The sequence below is a fragment of the Zootoca vivipara genome, chromosome 11 (genome assembly GCF_965207765.1).
Source record: "Zootoca vivipara chromosome 11, rZooViv2.hap1.1, whole genome shotgun sequence".
Lineage (NCBI taxonomy): Eukaryota > Metazoa > Chordata > Lepidosauria > Squamata > Lacertidae > Zootoca > Zootoca vivipara.
In genome coordinates this window covers 27,529,911-27,552,528 of record NC_142594.1, presented here as the reverse complement: position 1 = coordinate 27,552,528, position 22,618 = coordinate 27,529,911, and the positions used below count along the sequence as shown (strand labels likewise).

Here is a 22,618-nt window from a genome sequence, read left to right as displayed (position 1 = left end):
AGGGGAAAAGATGGTGTGACTTCCTCCATTTGTTGCAATTGTTATACAGTCTGAGGCTCTGGGATAGATGGGGCTCCAAGACCCAGGTCACATTTGAGGGAGCTGTGTAATTTAGTCTGCCCTATTTGTTTCCACCTTAAGATTTTCAAATACACTCTGATGTACCACTGTGTTTTTTAAGCTGCACAAAAGGCAATTTTACACAGCGTAACTTTGGTTAAACCACAGAGCCTAGGGCTTGCCAATCAGAAGTTCAGTGGTTCGAATCCCCGCGACGGGGTGAGCTCCCGTTGCTCAGTCCCAGCTCCTGCCAACCTAGCAGTTCAAAAGCACGTCAAAGTGCAAGTAGTTAAATAGATACCGCTCCAGGGGGAAGGTAAACGGCGTTTCCATGCGCTGCTCTGGTTCACCAGAAGCGGCTTAGTCATGCTGGCCACATGACCTGGAAGCTATACGCCAGCTCCCTTGGCCAATAACGCGAGATGAGCGCGCAACCCCAGAGTCGGTCACGACTTGACCTAATGGACAGGGGTCCCTTTAACTTTCCCCACCACAGTGCTGCAGAAATAATATACCGTATATAAAAAAGTTATGCCTGACATACTTTTCTCTTAATGGTATAGAAAGCCCCTCAGACTGGAACAAAGTATGTTGTGTCAAACAAGGGGAGGGAAGAGAGGGCATTCTCAGGGGAAAGGAGTTGGGGGGTAGGGGTGATGTGTGCCTAACACTTTTCCTCTGCAGCCTTTCCTCCAGCTTCTTTCTCTCACTGGGAAACCTTGTCTGAGAGGAACAGCAGTCAAAGGGCTTGCAGAGGGAAAGAGGTGGTGTTAAACCCCTCAACCCTGGCCACTGTATCCAGGGCCGGCCCTACGTGCAGGCTGGGTGGTGCAGGGCACCATGGCGCCAGCCCGCCAGGAGGGCGCCGCGAGCTGCGCCCACCCGATGGCCGGCCGGTCCGCCGCGCAGCTGCGCCCACGGCAACCGCGCTGCGCCTGCCTGCCCACCCGCCGCGCAGCAGCACCTGTGGCAGCCGTGCTGCACGCGGCGCCCACCGCGCTGGGAAACGGGGCGGGAGGGCGCCGGAGGGATCCGGCACACCACGGCACCAGGGGCGCTTAAGATGGCCCTGACTGTATCTCTCCACCACAAATCTCTGCTCCTTCTATTCTGCCTAACAGCAGCTCATACACTCTCCTGCATTTAGGCTCTGGGTGAAAGTTTCTATGGCACCATTCTCCTCATGGCCCCTCCTTGCTTCCGTTATGTGCTATCCCCTGTTTTCCCTGCTTGCCTACACACAGCTCATTCAGTCCTTAGACTCTGATGGACTTCAGAACCTGCATGCAGGGGTGGATGAATCTGTCAATCTCAGTTTTTCTTCCAATTTCTTATCCTTCAGCTTGCATATTATTTGCTCTAACATATGAATTTCCTCCGCACTTTCCCTAATACTTGCTTCCTTGCCTTTTACGCCCTAAACGGCCTCGGTCCAGTATACCTGATGGAGCGTCTCCACCTCCATCATTCTGCCCGGACACTGAGGTCCAGTGCTGAGGGCTTTCTGGCAGTTCCCTCATGGCGAGAAGCCAAGTTACAGGGAACCAGGCAGAGGGCCTTCTCGGTAGTGGCACCCGCCCTGTGGAACTCCCTCCCACCAGATGTCAAGGAGAAAAAACAACTACCAGACTTTTAGAAGACATCTGAAGGCAGCCCTGCTTAGGGAAGCTTTTAATGTTTAATAGATGTTTGCATTTTAATGTTCTGTTGGAAGCCGCCCAGAGTGGGGGGGGGGGTTATAAATAAAGTATTATTATTACACACTATTTTTGATTGGAGAACATTGCAAAATTCGGAGAAGTGCAGATTTGAAGGACAGCTATGTTTTGGCTTGCATATTGGTTGAGAAAGTGTAAATTTAGGAAGGTTCTCAATATAGTGCAAACCAAACAGATTTATCCCCCAACCCTACCTGCATGGCATTCTAACCCTAGCCAAATTGTAACACATCTATTTGGTTGATTTTGGATTACATGAAGTGCTGCAAAATAAGGCTACACTCCCTTTGACATGTAGGTACCTGTAGACATAATGGAACCCTAATTTACAGATGAATTGCCAAGTCCTATTAAGAAAACTAAAATATTAGGGGGGGGATAGAACTTGAGAAAACTCCTGGATGTTCTCTCAAATCTGTGGCTTTGTCAGGGCTAACGATTATTGCTTCACTCTGGAAATAAAAACATCTGACAGGATATTCATTCAGTATAAAGAAATAATGGAAGAGATATTAACAAGTAAGCTAATATTTGTGTCTCAGTTCTCAACCCAGCATAACAGACGTTAGCGCAAGACTAATGCAAAACTAGGGATACACAAACATATTAAAATAACTATATATATATATATATATAAAGACATTAATCTGAAAACAGAAATCCTTTTCTGAAACTGTCAAGAAATCACCAAATCTGAGCCCAGACAGGAAGCATGCTGTTTAGATAGCTGAAAGATCTAAACTTTTCACTTGACCTAGTTAGAATTATGGTATAAATCCTCACCTTTAGGATTTGCTGCCAAATGCTCTCTCATACACTGAACAGTCATCAGCTATTTGTAAAAGTATACATAAAATCTTGAAGTTTTATTTATTTCTATTTGGACTCTCACCTTGGCATGCAAACTTCAGCTCCTTAGCATCCGTAACAGTGCTTCTTTTATCTGACCTGTTCTTTTCGAATAGACGATGGCTTCGCCTTTTCCTGGTCTCACCCCAAAGATTTGATCCTCCATGCATGCTTGGGATGTTCAAAATGGCAATCCCTTCCAGGGAAATATTGTTTAAGTCTATCTGAAATCCATCACACTTGCCAGGAAAAGAAGAAGAGAGAAATAAAGGGAGAAATCAGTGATGTCAGAATTAACCTGCTACATGAGCTCCGTTCCATACATCCTTATTTTCTGTCTTTTAGTTTCTGACACAATATGAGTAAGCATAGAGGCCAGTGTCTGGACCCCACCCATAACATTTTCTCCACACCCCAGCCCTGAACTGTAGGCAGGGCCGGCGCATCCATTAAGGCAAACTAGGCAGCTGCCTAGGGCGCCAAAATGGAGGGGGCGCTGGCCAGCCTGCCCGCTGCCCAGTGCTGCCTGGGGCCGCCTCCACTGCGCCTGTCATCTGTTGAGCGGCTTCAGGCCGCTATCCTGAGGCGCGCGCATGCCTCCGGAGAGTGGGCTGAAGCCGCTCAACAGCTGACAGGCGCAGTGGAGGCGGCCCCAGGCTTGCACTCCCCGCGCGAAGCTCCGGGGGCACGCGGGGAGCGCGAGCCTGGGGCCACCTCGCCGCGCCTCTCAGCTGTTTTTTATTTTATTTTTATTTTTTATTTTTCTACTTTTTCTATTTTCTATTTTTTTATTTTATTTTTATTTTTTATTCCACTTTTATTTTTTTCAAAAAAAGGTCAACAGCTCTGGGAAATGGGGGGGGGGGGGCAGAAGGTGATCTTCCCTAGGGCGCAAAAAACCCTAGCACCGGCCCTGACTGTAGGGCACCTGCGAAATGGAAAATGAAACAATGTGATAGCAAAAGAACTAATGCCCTCAAATCTAGTCCCCGATAGTCACCAGTTTTGAAGGCACTTGTGATGACATCACAGAGCTTAGTGGGCAAATACTGGTATTTGTTCAAGCTATCTTCACAATCAGCAACAATGGGCCCTTTAGCTCTCTCTGTCAAAGGTTTCATTTACCCGTGGCACTAAAAAGAAAAGGTCAGGAGTTCTACCTTCTGTAATATTGGATGAGCTTCTGGGGAAAAACAACAATATAGAACCAGCCCAAATCCAGAAGGGGAGGTGCTCACTTAAATGGTTTGCTACATCATCAGTCTTCAAACTTGCTTGTATTCATTCAACCAAGTTTAAGCTGTTTTGATATATTGCTTTTCTGTATAGTTTTCCTAGACCATTTTAACCAGCCATATCTCTTGCGGGAGGCTTGCACTGGTATGATTATAGGAAGTTTACAACGGTATGGTTAAAATCAGTCCAAACTACAGTCACAGCCATTTACATAATGCCTCAGCATATGGTAATATTGTGCTCATGTTTTGTTTTAGGAACAGCTACCTGCTCAATCTGGTTTCTTCAGATAGTGAAAACTTGAAATCTCCTTTGTGAAAGTGGCCCAAGTCGAAGTAGAACTGCAACACCTAGCCTCTTGAGTCAAGCTATGATTCCTTTCAGGTTTCAAATGCCTTTTGGATTCCACTTTGATCTACTGTGACATCTCACACCTCATTAGTAAAGTATTGTTATGTTGCTTTTTTACATAATATGGCTCTAATTCCGACATCACCTTAATTCATAATAAGTGTTGAAAGCAATACAGTGGTACCTCGGTTTATGAACACATTTGGTTCCGGAAGTCTGTTCATAAACTGAAGCGTTCATAAACTGAAGCGAACTTTCCCATTGAAAGTAATGGAAAGTGGATTTATCTGTTCCAGACGGTCCGCAGAGTACTTAAACTGAAGTGTTCATAAACTGAAGCGAATTTCCCATTGAAAGTAATGGAAAGTGGATTAATCCATTCCAGACGGGTCCGCAGAGTACTCAACCTGAAGCATACTTAACCCGAAGCATGGGTGTAATTGGTTCCGGAAGTCTGTTCATAAACTGAAGCGTTCATAAACTGAAGCGAACTTTCCCGTTGAAAGTAATGGAAAGTGAATTAATCCGTTCCAGATGGGTCTGCGGTGTTCGTAAACCGAAAATTCGTAAACCGAGGTGTTCATAAACCGAGGTTCCACTGTATTCACCTAGTAATCTAGGGTAAGAATCACGACAACACTCCACGTTTCTTTGTGACAGGCATATAACTCCCAATTGGTCTCCCAATTCTTTTTATTATTATTATTATTATTGTTATTATTATTATGCTTTATTATTAAGTAATGACCTATGGAGGGCAGTGCAGGGTGGCTCTCTGTTGACAGAGGACTAGAAGAAAGAAATGGATGGCAGATGAGAAGTTGCACATAGATGGGAAATAGTAATGGCACCTAATTGTGTCATAGGCCTTCACATGTCACCACAGCACATCTTATGATTGAAGTTTAAGTGTGGAGCTACACCTGTTCATCACACACACTTCCTGAATCAATATGCAAACAACAACAAAAATAGCTCTCTTTCCAAATTGGCACAACTTCAAATTTTATGATACAGTTCTCTGACTAAACAATGTGTACAAAAGTGTTATATATGTTAGGGGAAAACTGCATATATTACTTAAAAAAAATACAAAAGTTGTATTATATTATTATGGGACATTTCTGGCAAAACCTGCAGATTAATTAAAAATTACATATAAAAATGTATTTATTCAGAAAATCCACACTAAAATGCTGACTTGTGATGAATTGTGTTGAAAGCCACCTTTTGGGGCAAGGGTAATGATACAGACTTAAATTGTACCATATGGTTACCAAGTTGACATTTAACTACAGTAGGGTATTGAGTTATTATAATACATTAATTCTGTCCCCACGTGCAACCTAGACATCAAACAGTAATGTAGACAGAAGAACTATCCTTCCAGGTCCAAGTATTAATATTTTCAAAGTTCTTTAATTCACCATTTGAACCCCAACCATTATTTGTTGCTAAATTAGGGTGTCGATCTATCATTCATCTCACTGCCAAAAAGGGTGAGATACTAAACAATTGCTTATGTGTACTAACATCATGATGATTTGAATCTAATTTTAAAATCATCTAAATAAAAGGCTTATCCAATCTCTTGGGCTTTTGTTTTCTTTTATTTTTAGCTTTCTGTTGCTGAGATAGTAACTTGGTTTTGTACTTTGCTGTTGTCCCTTCAATTCATCATGTTTTTAATTGTTCAGTTTTAGGGCAGGGAAATCGAACTCCAGGCAGATCCCAAGACCCTGGTTTGTGATTAATATTATTAACGATGTGTTATTTAATGGTGCTTTCTTAGTTTTACGGCCTTTTATCATTAACTGCCTTCATATGTCAACTTGAGGAGATATTACTGTAGAAAATGTGGCCAACAAATTTTAGGAACAAAAGGAACAGGTCCTACTGGACAATACAGTAAAGGGTTCTCTGTTATTCCTTGGCTAGCCTAGTCCTACTCTATTCCACATGAATGAACTCTTATATGGATCATACAAAATGGAGGTAATGGGACCTCACTGACCAGACATGTCTACCTCCAGGCCAACATGACTGTCCAATGAGAAGGTTTGTGGAATCCAGGTGCTTAATGCACAGTGTCCAATGAGCTCAGAGCAGTGTGCCCAATAGGCTGTGCTGGTGCAAATAATGTTCCAAATGGTTCAAGTTCACCTGCAGGTAGTCACTGTTGCCTTCAGTTCCCTTCCCAAGGTTTACTTTAAAAAAAAAAAAACCTCTGGACCACTGAAATCTCATCTTATCCTATCTTGCTTTTTCCTAACCTGTCCCTTCTACTTGGTATATATTTATTTCCTTTCTTACTTGCCCATTCTAGATCTCAGGCTCTCTGAAATGTAGCCATTTGTATATGCTCTATGTGTTGCCATACACAATGTTTGAAAGTGGGAGGAAGAAAGAGGAATTGGAGCCATTAGGTTTCCATTCCGAAATTTGCTTTTCCGGATCAAAAGTTAAAATCTGCATATAATATTAATGAAAGGCAGCCTAAAACCTCCAGTAACACATCCTGGAATCGCTTGGCAGCTGGGATGGGGGGAAAAACTTGCATTTTTATTGACTTCCTTTTCAGTGAGGGGTGAGAAAGTGTTTTTAAGTTTTGTACTGGAATCAAACTTTTGGGTTTTGCTTTTACACCTCACATACATGTTAAACATAAAGACGAATTCTTTCTTTTACTAAAAATTCTGCTCATGTGTATACTCACTTACTGCTATACATTCTCGATAAACAGATATTAATTTCATAATTAAAAGTAATCTTGTGTAAATACCCTGCAGGCCTCAGTGAATCAAACACATACTGTGTGTCAGGCCTCCCACTGTCTTCAAGTGGAATGTACTGGCTGGATAATTAGATAGTACATATTTTTTAACCTTATTTGCATGCATATTATATCTTTTGCACACTGACAAGCAGCAGTAACAACAAAAGTCAGATTACCACAGGGAATTCCCACAAAGAAGTCTTCATTCCTTATAATTTGCAGCCTAAATTAAAATAATTTGATCTTTGACAAGGATGAAATGTCAAGCAGAAGGGGGTCCTCTACAAGCCACAGCCTGTGGCTTCTGAAATCTGCCTAATTTATGTCAGTCACTTCTTAATACATATTTAAGTATTACACGAAAAAGATGATAAATATGCAATCTGACACCTTTGGTATTTCCCTGCTGTTAATTTATAAAGGTCTTGTGCCCCCCAAACTGACTAAAATTATTTAAATAAAGAGAGAATTGTGATATAAGATGGTGCAGGGAACATATTCACTCAATATTGAACACAGCAGGCAGTATACTAAGACAATTATTTCACTAGGCCTCGGAGTCCTGCTGTGATGAGTTACTTTCAGAATTACTAAAGGAGAAATTCTTTTGTTCAGACAGAGGAATTTTCGGTACATGTCCATTTCTATTGTGCTAACATATCAAAGTTGAATTAAGAAAGACAAATATATTTTATTTGGTATTGTGTTTGTCAGATAAAATGATGGTATTTAGTACACAGCGTCATGTATAAAAGTGGCATAAATAGATATTGATAAAGAATGAAGAAAATGACTTCTTAACAAGTGAAATATAGCATGTGGCTGCACACTATCCTAAGGAAAGCCCTGCTGGATCTGACTGAAACCAGCCCAGAATCCTGTTTTGCACAATTGTCAGGGGTTCCAGGAAGTCTCTGTGTCATATTTATTGCTGATAGCTTTCCTTAGCAATTGGTGCTCAGCAAGCAGCTACATCTGAACACTAACATCCCATCTAGCTATCATGGCCAATAGCCATTGATAACCCTGATCTCCATGGGTTTATCACATCTCTATTAAAAGCAGTGGCAGAGAGTCCATGGCTCTCCAGATGTTGTCACTCTCCCATCATCTCCAGCCAGCATAGCCAACAGTCATGGATGACAGTAATTTTGGTGCAGCAGCATATGGAGGGCTACAAGTCCCTAACCCCCAATTCAGTGTCAGGTGTCACATCCTGCATTGGTCAATTCCATAAATTAATAGTTTGTCGTGTGAAGAAATATGTTGTTTGTTCCGAATCTTTCTTCACACCAAGCTTAACTTTCTAAATCTCTCTATAGTGTTAGTTAAGTCGCTGGGCCTTTCCTTTCACCGCTAGACGCCCACAATAAATTGCTGAGCACCGATCTGGATTTCAAATGGACAACCACTTCTAAATCACAACTTTTAAAAGGCTCTGCCCCTGAATGGAATAATAGGTACTAAAATTCCTCCTTAGATTGTGGGCCTCTGCTGCTTTAAGGTTCAGGAATATTCCTCCTTATGGCTTAACCATTTTATGGACCAGGAATAGCTTTCTTCCTACTCATAGTCCTTCATAGCCCTTTGCTGTACTGAGTGGATTCTGAGCATGTCAGCCCCTCTGTGCACTTTGTCTGAATGAGCAGCCTCAAGTAGTATCCCTGTCCCCCGAGTCGCAAAGCTTTCTTGTTACAGGTAGGTAGCCGTGTTGGTCTGACGCAGTCAAAACAAAATAACAAAATCCTTCCAGTAGCACCTTAGAGACCAACCAAGTTTGTCACAGGTATGAGCTTTCGTGTGCATGCACACTTCTTCAGATACACTGGTGACTTCTGTTTCAGTGTATCTGAAGAAGTGTGCATGCACACGAAAGCTCATAGCTATGACAAACTTGGTTGGTCTCTAAGGTGCTACTGGAAAGCTTTCTAGGTTAGGGTTTGCAGGTTCTTCTCTTCATGGTAAAAAGCTGCTTCAGGTTGCTCACTATAGTTCCTGAGCTGAGTGCGTGCCCCTTTGTGAGTCTGAGCTGCATTGCACCTGCCTAAGACTACACCCCTTAAATCACCTGCACCGTTTGCCCATATGGCATAGGTGAAAACCCTGCTGCTGTAAACCCACAGTCAATAAGAAGCAAGACAGGATAAAGAGGCTACAATACATGGTCCCAAAATATTGGCAACCGCTTATGAATGCTAGTTATGCTCACCTCACTTTTCAAATTCTTCATCACCTAATCGCAAACTGGTGTTCTGTGCACGGACAAAAGTTACTTTATGAAAAGAATGGTTCCCTTACACCCCAAAATGCATTCTTTAACCTTTAATTAAGGAAAGCGAGTACAGTTTTCGTGAACTCATCTTTAAAGGTTATAAAATTTAGATGGAATATATAGAAATCAGTTTTTCAAATTTACATTCCCAAAGCTATTCCTGCCTTCACAACTTTCCCCCCTCTATTTTTATTATTATAAAAAAAACAACAACCTGTGCTATAGAGATCGTAAACTTTCCAGTTGGTTCCTGATGCTAAGTGGCTAAGTTTCGATTTCCTGCTTTTTCAGCTGTTTTAAGAATACACTGTACAGTGGTACCTCAGTTTATGAACACAATTGGTTCTGGAAATCTGTTCATAAACTGAAGCGTTCATAAACTGAAGCGAACTTTCCCATTGAAAGTAATGGAAAGTGGATTAATCCGTTCCAGACGGGTCCGCGGAGTCCTCAACCTGAAGCGTACTTAACCCAAAGCATGGGTGTAATTGGTTCCGGAAGTCTGTTCATAAACTGAAGCGTTCATAAACTGAAGCGAACTTTCCCATTGAAAGTAATGGAAAGTGAATTAATCCGTTCCAGATGGGTCCGCGGCGTTCATGAACCGAAAATTCGTAAACCGAGGTGTTCATAAACCGAGGTTCCACTGTACTGTATTTCAGGGTGGTTTTATACCCTGCTTTTGCAGCTGTTAGCTGCTACATTGTACCTCCATAGCTGGAGGTTGTTTGCTTCTGAATAACAGGTGCTAGAAACTGCAGAAAGGAAAAGTGGTGCTTGTTCTGAGATCCTGTTTGCAGATTCCCCATAGGCATTGGACCTCCAGTCTAATCCAGCAGAGGTCTTCTTATGTGGAATGAGAGGTGACTGGCAAGGCAAGGCATAAAGTGACATGAAATGAGGTCAAACTTCTCTCCCTTTGCTACTGTAATAACACTTGCCTAATAACAAAACTGAATCTTATTCCAATGTTCAAGTTCCATCAACAGTCCCTTTATTTCACTGGCCAGTGCAGATTTGGGAAATTGTTTTAGGTTGTTTTTTTCTGGATTGTCACACTGTAAATTTAGAAAAATTCTGTACACTGCCTTGGAATTTAAGCAGTTTATAAATATTCATAAATAAATAAATGCTCAGGGCGATAACGGAGCAATGGATTCAAACTACAAGAAAGAAGATTCCACCTAAACATTAGGAAGAAATTCCTGACAGTAAGAGCTGTTTGGCAGTGGAATTTGCTACCAAGGAGTGTGGTGGAGTCTCCTTCTTTGGAGGTCTTTAAGCAGAGGCTTGACAGGCATATGTCAATAATGCTTTGATGGTGTTTCCTGCTTGGCAGGGGGTTGGACTGGATGGCCCTTGTGGTCTCTTCCAACTCTATGATTCTATGATAACAAAAGAATGTCATCATGGCTTCAAAGTAGAATGCATTTTGTTGCCTAACTGCATCTCTTTTGAACTCAGCATCTCTCCCACTTTTTTATTTGTACATAGACCTTCCCTAATGTGTCTTTGAAGAAATGGTTCATGTATATGTTTATTATTTATTTCAAATTGCACTTTTTGTTTCTAGCTAGTCCCTTACCTGCCCTGGGAACATAAATCTGAAGTTGTGGGACACACATTATGCAAATAAATTAAAATAAATAAATAAATAGATTAAAATAAACATTTGGCTTCATGTATAACCCTCCAGTTGCTAGAACAACATGTAGCAATTAGTTCCTTACTTCTATTTCTAGGGATTCGTGAAGCTTCTTGCAGGTTGCTGAAAAAGTTTCTGAAGTGCCAAATTCGAAATACCAAAATTTATTCTTCATTCTGAAACACGAAGACAAAAGAAAAGAAACATCAATATCTGCACATTTCTTTTTTTAAAGAAAAAAGTTAGCATCCTGACTTTCATCATAAGAGATGCTAAGATCTGACATCCAGGTTGAAATAGATGATCTCATAATTTTCAAAAACTTAAATGCAGCTGTCAAGAGATATAATATCCCCTACAGCTATAACAGGAAAGTTCTGTAACAGAGATAGATTAGCTAACTCTTAGGGAGTTTTGGCAATTGCCACTTAACCAGAGACATGTCTTGAAAGCTTACTGAGTCCCATTTTATGTGTCATACTTGCTAATTTGATTCCTGATGCTGTCCAAAATCCAGTTCTAGGGTATGCCATCATAATGAAGTGAGGTGGGCAAAGTAAAGTAAAGAAGGAGTCTTTCCCCAAGCTAATTCAGTGGCTTATTGTTCATTATGACAGGTATTTAAAAAATAAAAACACAACCATTCAATGTATTCCAGATCTTTAAATTAATCGGCTGTAAGGCAGACGTATTGACAGGAAAATGGAATACACTAACAAGTTACTAATATTTAAGAAGCGAGCGGAAAAAGTTAGCTGATGCAGTTGCCCCATAAAACAGAAAATACACTAATATTTACATAGTATTTCAGACTGAAACATACATTACAATTTTCCTGGGCCATACTTTAATATTAAGTGTTGCAAGCAGATCTAAATAAAGCTATGCTGAAGATGTATAATTTAGGCTAATTTATTGCATCCCCCCTCCCCTTTCTACTTAACTTTAAAATGTACTTTGGGGTGGGGAGAAATCTGTTGTATAAAAAATGGCTCCATGGTTCCATCTGCACTACTCAGTTACTTACTATTCACTACTCATTTCACTGTGAAGAGGGACTGATTGTTAAACTACTGCAAGAAATGTAGCTCTGCGAGGGGAATAGGGCTCTCTTAACAATTCTCGGCACCTTTAACAAACTATATCTACCAGGGTTCTTGGGGGGAATCCATGACTGTTTAAAGCGGTATCATAGTGCTGTAAATGTATGATGCGAATGTGGTCTAAACATCCGCATTCATAAACAGCCCTCTGGGCATGCATAAACAGTGCTACAACACCACCACTGTGCATGGCAGTGAAGACAGAAGCACTTTTTGCAGGCTGCTGATGACAAACAGAGGGCTTTTGATGCACTTTGTTAGCCTGTAGCCTTCCGATGTTGAATTAGGACCATTTCCTATGTTATCATTTTAACGTGTGCAGTACATTGCAGCCATGGGAAAGTACATATTGCCACAATATTTCTAGCAGAGTTACTCTCAATAGTACAAAATGAGCCCTCTTCCCCCACCTTGTGGTCCTTGAGTAACTGGCCCAAATCCTGTTCCTCTCAAGTTACAGGATTTGCAACGGCCTGCCAGCCTGTTGCTCTAAATTTAAACTTTATGCTCCTGAATTCAGGATATTTCCGAATGATACAGAAAGCACTGCATCAATAGGAACTGCATGCAATTAAGGGATGCTCAATAGTCTTCAGGAATGGCTAAACTGGGTCATAGCTGCCAAGTTTTCCCTTTTCTCGCAAGGAAGCCTATTCAGCATAAGGGGAAATCCCTTTAAAAAAGGGATAACTTGGCAGCTATGAACTGGGTTCCCAGAAAAACAGAACTTAATCTGGAGTACCATATTGTCCTTATGGAAAGTGTTATGTATTGGTTTAATTTGTGTACATGAGTTTCTCTGCTAGTCCTGTAACTACTTTTCCCGCTCCAGGGCGATTCAAATGGGTGCAGTGACAGTTGCTATTGGTTAACTTGTTAGCACAATTTGGATCCTCACTCTGATAGGGTCCCGCCAAAATCTAAATGTATCCTTTCCCCAACCCCTGCTCCTGAGAGTATAAAAGGAGCTCACCCTTTCCCCCCAGTCAGTCAAGATTCCTACTGCAATAAAGAAGACTGTTCTTGTTATACTTGACTCCTAGCAGTTCCTTGCTAGTATGCTGAATCACTATTCTGAGCTGACTTCACGAAGAGCTGAAATCGCACTCACGACATAACAGAAAGGTCTCTTTCACATTATATCAAATGCTTAGATAGCATTTCTTCAGCACCATAGGACTGCAATCTTTCTGCCACTGGACTCTGACATAAACTTCAAAAAACAAAGCTAAGCAGGAATGAGAGTCTATTGTTAAGTGACATCAAGTTTTAGCAATAGTTACTGTGATTCATTTTAAACATAGGATTTTTATTTCCCACATCCAAAATATGGTTGTATCCGACTTCCATGGGCCTCCTCTGACATAGCTGGCTAGAACTTTAAAAAATGAACCATTAGCCGACTACACATTTATTTCTGCATGTGGCCATATCTCGGTTATACAGTACTATAGTGATGCCAACCTTATGCAAACTCGGAAAGATATATATATACATGCAAGAGAGACAATTCAGATGAGATACTGACTAATAAGAATTTTTGTTCTTCCCAGGGGCAAAAGCTGTAATGTGGAGGATTTCATGCTGAGATCTCACTCCCTCTTTTATATAACTTTTATTTATAAAGCCAAGCAACAAAACATTCGGTCTGCACTAAACTACATTATTTGTCACAGAGAAGCAACTCTTTTCAACCTTCTGGTTTTTGCCTCCACACATAAGCTGTTGTATCATTCTTGCCTAACCAATGAGTTATGATTTATAAGAAGCTCATAAGCTACACATCAGGCCCATATGTCCCAAAGTTAGTTGGATACTAACTGGAGGAAGAACTGTGAGGGGAGAGACTCCATCAGGCAAGGCCTCCTTCCACCTGCCTTGCCTCGCCCCCTCCGGCCCTGGGACTCCTCATAAGGAAGCTGTGCCTGGAGGAAGAACTGTGAGGGGAGAGACTCCATCAGGCAAGGCCTCCTTCCACCTACCTTGCCTCACCCTCCAGTCTCTATTTTTCAATTTGTATTGTATTGTTTTATGCACTGTGGCTTGCTGTTGTTTTATTGATTATTGTTTTGAAATTATTTATTGTAAATGTCAAGAGTGGGTTTCTGTTTAATTTTCATATGCTGATATTATTCTATACTATTTTAATGATTGTTGAACGTTACATTATTTGATTGCTTATTTTAAAGCTATGTTTTATTATCATATTTGTGTATTGCATTATATTGTTATAAGGTTGTTTTGTATTTTATGAGATTCTGTTTCTTCAGCTTGTAAACCGCTTTGAGTATTGTATGATAGAAAGGCGGTATACAAATTAAAAGTGATGATGATGATGATGATACAGACCTCACATGCCCCATCAGTATAGGAATTTTCATTTCTGCAATGCAACTCCCCACCACTACTACCCCAACCAGCTCCGGAGGGCTGGGGAAGCCACTAGAACAGACTTGGGGGGGGAGGGGGAATCCTGCATTGATGGGATGCATTACTCAGCACTACTTTGGATACAGCCCAAATAATGCCTGGTACTACGTTGAACCATCGTTGGGTAGCCCAGTGCTGTCTACCCTGACTGGCAATGCAAAAAGTCATTGGTTCGACCCTTGGGATCTCCAGGTGCGGTTGGGAAGGACTCCTGCCTGAAACCCTGGACAGCTGCTGCCAGTCAGTGTAGACCAAATTGGGACTGATGAATGACATGGAATACGTTCCCTACGAGGCAGTAACAGCCCGAAAGATTGCGTCTCCACCCCCATTGTTCTGCCCGGACACTGAGGTCCAGTACCGAGGGCCTTCTGGCGGTTCCCTTGTTGCGAGAAGCCAAGTTGCAGGGAACCAGGCAGAGGGCCTTCTTGGTAGTGGCGCCCCCCCTGTGGAACGCCCTCCCATCAGATGTCAAAGAGAATAAACAGCTACCAGATTTTTAGAAGACATCTGAAGGCAGCCCTGTTTAGGGATGCTTTTAATGTTTAATTGATTATTTTATTTTTCTGTTGGAAGCTGCCCAGAGTGGCTGGGGAAACCCAGCCAGATGGGCGGGGTATAAATAATAATAATAATAATAATAATAATAATAATAATAATAATAATAATAATAATAAAAATAAACACTTCATCCCAGTTATTAGGAAGCCATGTTATACCAAATCCATTGATCTATACACTGACTGGCAGCATCTTCTTTCCCAGCCCTACCCAGAGGTGCCAGAGATTGAATCTCTTCCTGCAAAGCATGTTCTCTAAGACTTTGCCACAGCCCATGGCTACCTAATTTGAGATCTGTATACTCCATTCCCCCCACTACAAATAAGAGCAGTGTTTTGTCATGACCCCAACAAGCGTGAGTACCTAGCTCTCTGAATGCAGCATAAAAGAGTATGGAGAACTACAGCCACCAAAGTTTCTTGTAGGTTTAGTGGAGCCAGTTTGGTTATCAATACTAAAATAGGCTGCAGTGCAGCTCTGCATTATGATGTTAATTAAAAAGCCCCCTACTGTTAAAACTATTTTATATAACCTTTCTGATTAAGCAATTAGATGGCATATTATCAGAAAAAATTGCCCTGAGTCTAAATATGGAAATAATAAATGTTTTATTATACACTAGATGAGCACGTGAACATGGCATCACAGTGGGCACAGCTAAACTTTTTTTTGAAAAGTGAACAACGATGAATTTCATTTATTAATAGAAAGGAATCAAATGGGTAGGTGTAAAATAATTTTGAAAGATTAAGCCCTTTCCATCTTAAAGATAGTACACACAGGCAATGCATAGATGCCCACTGTATAGTGCCCCAACTTTATCAGTATTTAAAGAACTGTCAAGTGTATTTATAATTCTTCACACTTTTGCACACTTGGACCTTGATCTAGGGATTCTTCTAAGGGATTAGAGAAGAGCAGGGTAGGTGAAAAGATGCCTAAAATCAAGGCCAGCCCAATACATTTTACTGCCTGTGGCAGAGGAACAGATCGACTCCCCAGCCCTTCAATGGGGGAACACTGTTTCAAGTCCATCCCAGACTTAGTTTGGGGTAACCCCACAATGGGGCACCACTTTTCAGGTGAGTTCACATCTCAAGCCTCTCTGCTCAAACTTAACTGGCACCACTAAGTTTTTAAAGCTTTGGTTCAGTAGCATTATAGCCCCTTTAATTCCCCCCCTTTTGCTTCTAGTCTACAGCAGAAAAACAGGTCCACCTGGATCAACTAAGCTTTTATATTCATCCTATCACCAGCGCAAAAGTGGCATATTCACCAATTCACACATATCTAGCGTTAGCCTTTTAAAGGACAGGGCAAAGTATCGTTTATTCCCATGACATCTGTTCTCATGAAATATGCTTTCACCAGCAACGGAGCTAGCTGCTCGGGTGCCCGGGGCGGCGCAAATACCATGCACCCAGGAGCGGGTCAAGCCGGGCCAGAGCATGCTGAGTTGAACGTCCATGGAGTCCGCAAGCCCACACTGCCATTTCAGGCAGCGCAGAGCCTGCAGGTGCCCGAGCCACCGCATCACTCCCCAGGAGAGACTTGTGGCTTGGGCGAGCTGCAGGCCAGGCAGTCACCCCCCCCTCAGTGATGACACCCGGGGCGGCCCGCACCCACCACACACCCCTTCCTATGCCACCGGCTTTCACACCTAAACCAATTTTTGCAAAGTCATCCAGGGTTGACTTTTCTGTAAGTATTATTTACCTATGCTGGGGAGAACAGTAATTTTTGTGTGTCAAGATGACTCATTTGTTTGTTTATTTTGATGTTTGTTCCTCAAATCACTGATATTATTCCAAGTATGATCAGAAAGTTTAAAACTGCAGATCCACGATGCAGTCTACCCTTGAGCGAAATATACCGAAGGACAGCTTTTTGCACAGGTGATCAGTACAAAACAGGAAAGGCAGTGCAACTATATGTTAAAACATAGTGCTTCTTCTTCATCATCATCACGGGCCTACATTAAACCAAACGGTGTGATTTAAAAATTGTCTGGAAAAGTTCATTGTCTGGGACCAAATCCACCCATCCCTGATAAAAGCAATTGCAGTAACATTTTAAAAATCCGAATAAAATCAGGCAACACCCCTGCAGTTAGGCACAACAAATGTTTAGACAATAAGGATAAATTAGTATTAATTTATTTTAATGCTTTTAAAAAATAATACTTTCCATTGAAAAACAGCCTTTTCTCATTGCTCATAAATCTATTACCTAGGTAATTTTGTACTTAGGTAAAATGATTTCATTGTGGCACATAATATATATTAATAAGATTGTATGACTTTTTTTAATGTTCTCCTTTTCTTTTCAGTCCTGTCTTGGCTATCATATAATCCCCATTTTGCTTTTTAATGAATCAAATGAAAAGATAAGGAAATGGTCAGTGGCAATGCATATCCAGAAGAATTTTATATGTCGGTAGAAAGATTTATAACAGGCTCATCTTTGACATTTTTTATTTCCAATAACTAACTCTAGGAATGGCACATCAGAGGTAGTAGTATCTTTCTGCATACTGGTTTAAACACCTCTTTCTGAATGCTACACCAAAAACCCCGGTACTTGCATACTTTAAAGCATGTAGCTAAAGCTCTCTGTGGCCAGTCAATGGCTGACTGTCTTGTTGGTATTCTCTGTGTAGCAAGCATAAATTCAAACTGTGTGCAGAAAGGAAGAAAAAGAGACTAATACATACATTACGTTGAAACTAGGCTACAGCTTTACTAAGAACCATCATAAAAATTGGGCAAAGAGACGGCTGGGATCCAAACATACCGGTTGTAGCGTGGTGCTCATGCAAATGTGTTGCAGAGAACTAGAGATCTGTGCATGACGAAGGTCACTGTATGTTTATTAATGGTGTCACGTTGCAGCCCCACCTGTGCCCCTATGGATGTGCAGAGCACCATATTCATCATTCATCATCAAACCTTTATTGGCATCACTTACAAACATTCAAAATAAATAGGCCAGTGCAATCTTGTTGCCATTTCAACAGTACAGTGGTACCTCTACTTACGAATTTAATGCGTTCCAAATGCACATTTGTAAGTAGAAAAAAATTGTAAGTTGAATCCCATAGGAATGCATTGGGAGAAAAAATTCATAAGTCGAAGCAACCCTATCTAAAAATTCGTAAGTAGAAAAAATCCTATCTGAACTGCATCCAAGATGGCGGACCGAGCTCCATTTGTAAGTAGAAACATTCGTAAGTAGAGTTATTCGTAAGTAGAGGTACCACTGTACAGTCACTTGCCAAAGGGAAGAAGAGGCAAGCAATCTATTTCACCTCTGTGGGTCTCCAGCAATGGCAGGGTCCTGTAACGTACTTGGTCCTTAAAAAAAAAAAATCAAATAAGTGGTACCTCTACTTACAAATAACTCTACTTACAAATTTTTCTACTTACAAATGGAGCTCCGTCCGCCATCTTGGATGCGGTTTAGATAGGATTTTTTCTACTTACGAATTTTTAGATAGGGTTGCTTCGACTTATGAATTTTTTCTCCCAATGCATTCCTATGGGATTCGACTTACAAATTTTTTTGACTTACAAATGTGTGTTCGGAACGCATTAAATTCGTAAGTAGAGGTACCACTGTAGAGGAACTTAGCTACTGTCTTGGTGAGCTTCTGGTCTCTCCCCTGTAATAAGAAGCGTATGACCTCTGTCTCTGGTTTCCATATTGGGATACATAGTTGGTCTAGGAATTGTTGGCAGAGATCATCATACATTTTACATTTAAGGACCATGTGAGCTGGAGTTTCCACCAGGTGGGCATCACATGGGCAGATCCTATCTCCTTCTGCCATACCCGCGAACCTACCCCAGAGGAGGTTGGAAGGATTGAACCTAGCCAGCGAAAAAGCCCTTCTTTCTTGCGGGTTAAACAAAAATTGTACATAATTGAGGTTAAATTCCTGCGCCCGAGAGTGGAAAATAAAGAGGGGAACATGTTTTTTTCCGCAGCTGAAATTAGTTCCTGGCGCTCTATGTCCCACAGCCTAGATTTTAACATGGCCTTGGCAATTGGAAAAGCCACAGCACCGAAGAGATCCTCTGAAAGCCCAAGTTGCTGTATCTTTGTGCAAAACAGTTGTAGCCCCGGGGAAGGGAAGGAGTCTGACAGAACTTCGCTAAGTAAAGTATCTTTGTCTGCTGAAAAGCAAATGTTTGGCCATAAAAGAAAACTCGCCCAGGCAACTGTCTCTAGCTTATGTTGGCCTCCCTCTAGACACAGAGCACCATATTGACCACGTTCCTTAAACTTTGTGTCCAACTGCATTTGATGGCACTTACGCTTGGCGCTTTACTTTTCCTTTTTATAGTAAAAAATGAGGCACCAGTACTCATATACTGAAAAAGTGCCGAGGTTGCCAGCACAAAATGGCTGCCATGGGCAGCGAAGAAGAAGAAGAAGAAGAAGAAGAAGAAGAAGAAGAAGAAGAAGAAGAAGAAGACATGCCAGTATTCCAGACATGCCAATACTATCACAAAAAACCCTGCTTATGCTGATGATTCCTAAAGTTTCACATCAATTTAGTTTGGATCCTGCTCTCCATAATCTTAGTTGCCTGTTCATACATATGCTACTGTGCAGGCATATAACCTGAAAGATAGGATCCAAAAGAAAAAGGGAGACGGGAATTCAAGTTTGCCGACCCTCTCAAATGTTCCAATAAAACTTCTTTTAGCTGCCTGCTCCCTAGTCTTACAAAACTGACCAGCCCACATGCTCTCCATCCCTGTTTTGTCGGCCTAGGAAGAAACCTGTAAATCCTTCTGGCATAAACTTTTACTCTTCCAATTTATCCCTATTACTCTTTAAAAAAAGAAGATAACTAAGAACTAGAATGTGCCTTGAAGTTAAAGATTACATTGAAAAAATACAATTTAGGATGCACCTGCACTCTGCTGCTTTGTTAAACTCCCCGAAGGTTATATCTTTTATCAGGATTATATAAACGTGATACTCTCAAGTGGCATAAATTAACAAGAGGTTACCTCAAGCACCTGGTATAAAACCAGCACCTGGTATAAAACCAGCAATTACACAGCAGTGTGATATCTGAATGATAATAATTTACAAGAGACTTCCCGCCTAAGTGAACAGACTTTCTGATCCGTGATGCTTTATCTTCAAAAGCAAATGCCACTATTCATAATCACAGTCAGATGCTTATTAGTGTCTTGTGGAAAAAAATGTTATCCGCACGGTAGATGAAAATGCTAGACATCGGGCGGGTGTGGAGGGGTGATACCAAAAAAAAAAAATAAAGAATAAAAATGTTTTTGCCTTTCGCATTTGATTGTGTAGATTTCTGCACTAAATATACATTTATATTTTTCCTGACAGTTTTTGCTTATTTTCTCGGCTTCACAGTTCTATAAGCAGCTGCTGACATAGCAGTGGTATATTAATACGAGAGTTGCGATTATATATGGCTTAATAGAAGTTGTGCATCTGTGCAACTGGCAATTGTGCACCAAATGAATGCACGGATAATCTGAACAAAACAGACCACTCAATTGCCTTCTTAATATTGATCATTGCCTCATTAATATTGAACATAGTTAACAATGTGAATTGATTACAGATCTCGTTAATCTACATCGATTCCATACAAATTTTGTGTATTGTCTGGGCAAGGTATTTTTTAGTTTCAAAGTAGAGAGCAGCTATAGCAGCCAGCCAGGGCAAATGCAACCAGGTTGACATGGTCAGTTTGTGCAGATTCCCCATTCTCTTGGAGATTATTCATACTGACCAGCCGATGTACGGAATCACAAATTCTTGCTATTACTATTGGCATGGTCTTCATGCCTTCATGTGAATGCTTTTGGACATTCTCTTTTTAGCTCAAATCCATTGCAACATATACAGTGGTGCCTCGCAAGACGAATTTAATTCGTTCCGCGAGTCAATTCATTTTACGAAAAATTTGTCTTGCAAATCGCGGTTTCCCATAGGAATGCATTGAAATTTCTTTTTTTGCCCATAGGAACACATTAATTAAATTTCAATGCATTCCTTTGGGAAACTGCGATTCGCAAGATGATTTTTTTGCAAAATAAATTTGTCTTGCGAGTCACCATCAGATCGCAAGACGCATTCGTCTTGCGAAAAATTCGTCTTGCAGGGCATTCGTCTTGCGAGGTACCACTGTACATTAAATAATGAAGGCTGCATTCCTAAAGCACAATCCAAACTACAGTGGGACTTGTGAGTAAACATGCACAGGGTTGTACTGAAAAATCCGTACACAGCTTTGGAACTACTAGCTCTGATGCATTTGGGGGAAATCAATGAAGCACAGTATAAAATCTATGTAATTGTGTGACTTATAACAGAGAACCTTATTAACTTTATAGCAAGGTCATAGAACTTCACACTTCATTTTTAAATTATGTCAGAGGAATAAAACAATTTTCCTTGTCTTTACCTCTAATATCCTGCTATGCTAACGCAGACCTGACACAGACTTTTACTTAAATTAATGAAGCTATTATTATAATTCTCCATAGGGCTATGATCAGGTTTCTATGAAGAAAATCCTGGCTGCCGGATCCGACTGCATAATTCTTACTGTATTTCAGAATCAAAAATGTACAAAGCATTTTTATGAATTGCCTCTCTGTAAGGCAGGGCCACATGGAATTCATTAGTCTACTTCTGACCTAGGCAATATTTAACTCTTCCTAGAAATTAAAGTTACAAAGTGATATTTAGTTCAGATATAGTCTAAAAACCACGTTTCAAAACATTGTTACAAAACAATAGAACAAATATTGGATGTTAAATTTGATTGCTCTCAATTAATGTCACAGGCAATCCTCCTTCCAGGTTTACCTGTCTGTGGTCAAAGCAAAATATCTGGGACACTGGCTTTGTACCATGAGATCAACTCTCCTTCTTGAGAAGTTCTAAGGGGGGCGGGATGGGGATCCTATAACCCTGTTTCCTTCCACAACTCAGTTCCCTTTCTGTCAAGAAATGTTTGTGTTTGTGTGGGAGCCACATCAAATTTCTGATGCTCCAAGTATGACTGTCACATTTCTTAAAAAAATGTATGCATCTGATAAACTGCTCTTCACTGGCGCATGTATTTATACTGCCACAGTTTACATTTCTTTCAAAAAGCAGCAGGATGCTGTTACCTCAAATCCAAACAAATAGTTCACAAAACTTTTCAACAGCATGGAATCTCATGTAGCGCAATTGCACTCTTGACTGCTCCTTGGAAATAGGTGTCCACCACCGTACCGAAGTGAGCAAAGAATACTACCTGCTGACATTGATTTGCGACAAAAGAATTTCTCAGTAAGTCTTTCTCTTTAACATTTACTCTTAGGAAACCTGTGCAGTGGGAGATATTTATGAGTTGCTTTCAGCTTAAAAATAAATCACCTCTAATTCCTCTAAGCGAAATCAATCAAAAGTCTGTAAAAAAATGGGCTAGTTGTTTGGTCGATTCTGGCAGAAAAGTAAACAGCACTTCAGCTTTTCTCTACCATTAAGGCCTAAAAGGCCTAGAAAGTAAATCAATATCTCCAGTCAGCCTTCTGGCCATTGTTTAGCCAGTAAATATGGATTTTCACC

General features: G+C 40.9%; 1 protein-coding gene across 2 annotated transcripts in view; it reads right to left on the bottom strand.

Moving 5' to 3' along the window:
* Window positions 1-22,618, bottom strand: part of DGKB (diacylglycerol kinase beta) — a 217,910-nt gene that overhangs the window by 48,427 nt on the left and 146,865 nt on the right. For both annotated transcript variants that reach the window (XM_088654314.1, XM_088654315.1), the window contains 2 exons: window positions 10,993-11,083; window positions 2,671-2,866 (listed from right to left, as the gene is read on the bottom strand). In XM_088654314.1, coding sequence (XP_088510440.1) covers window positions 2,671-2,866; window positions 10,993-11,083 — 287 coding nt within the window. The remainder of the gene's footprint in view (window positions 1-2,670; window positions 2,867-10,992; window positions 11,084-22,618) is intronic.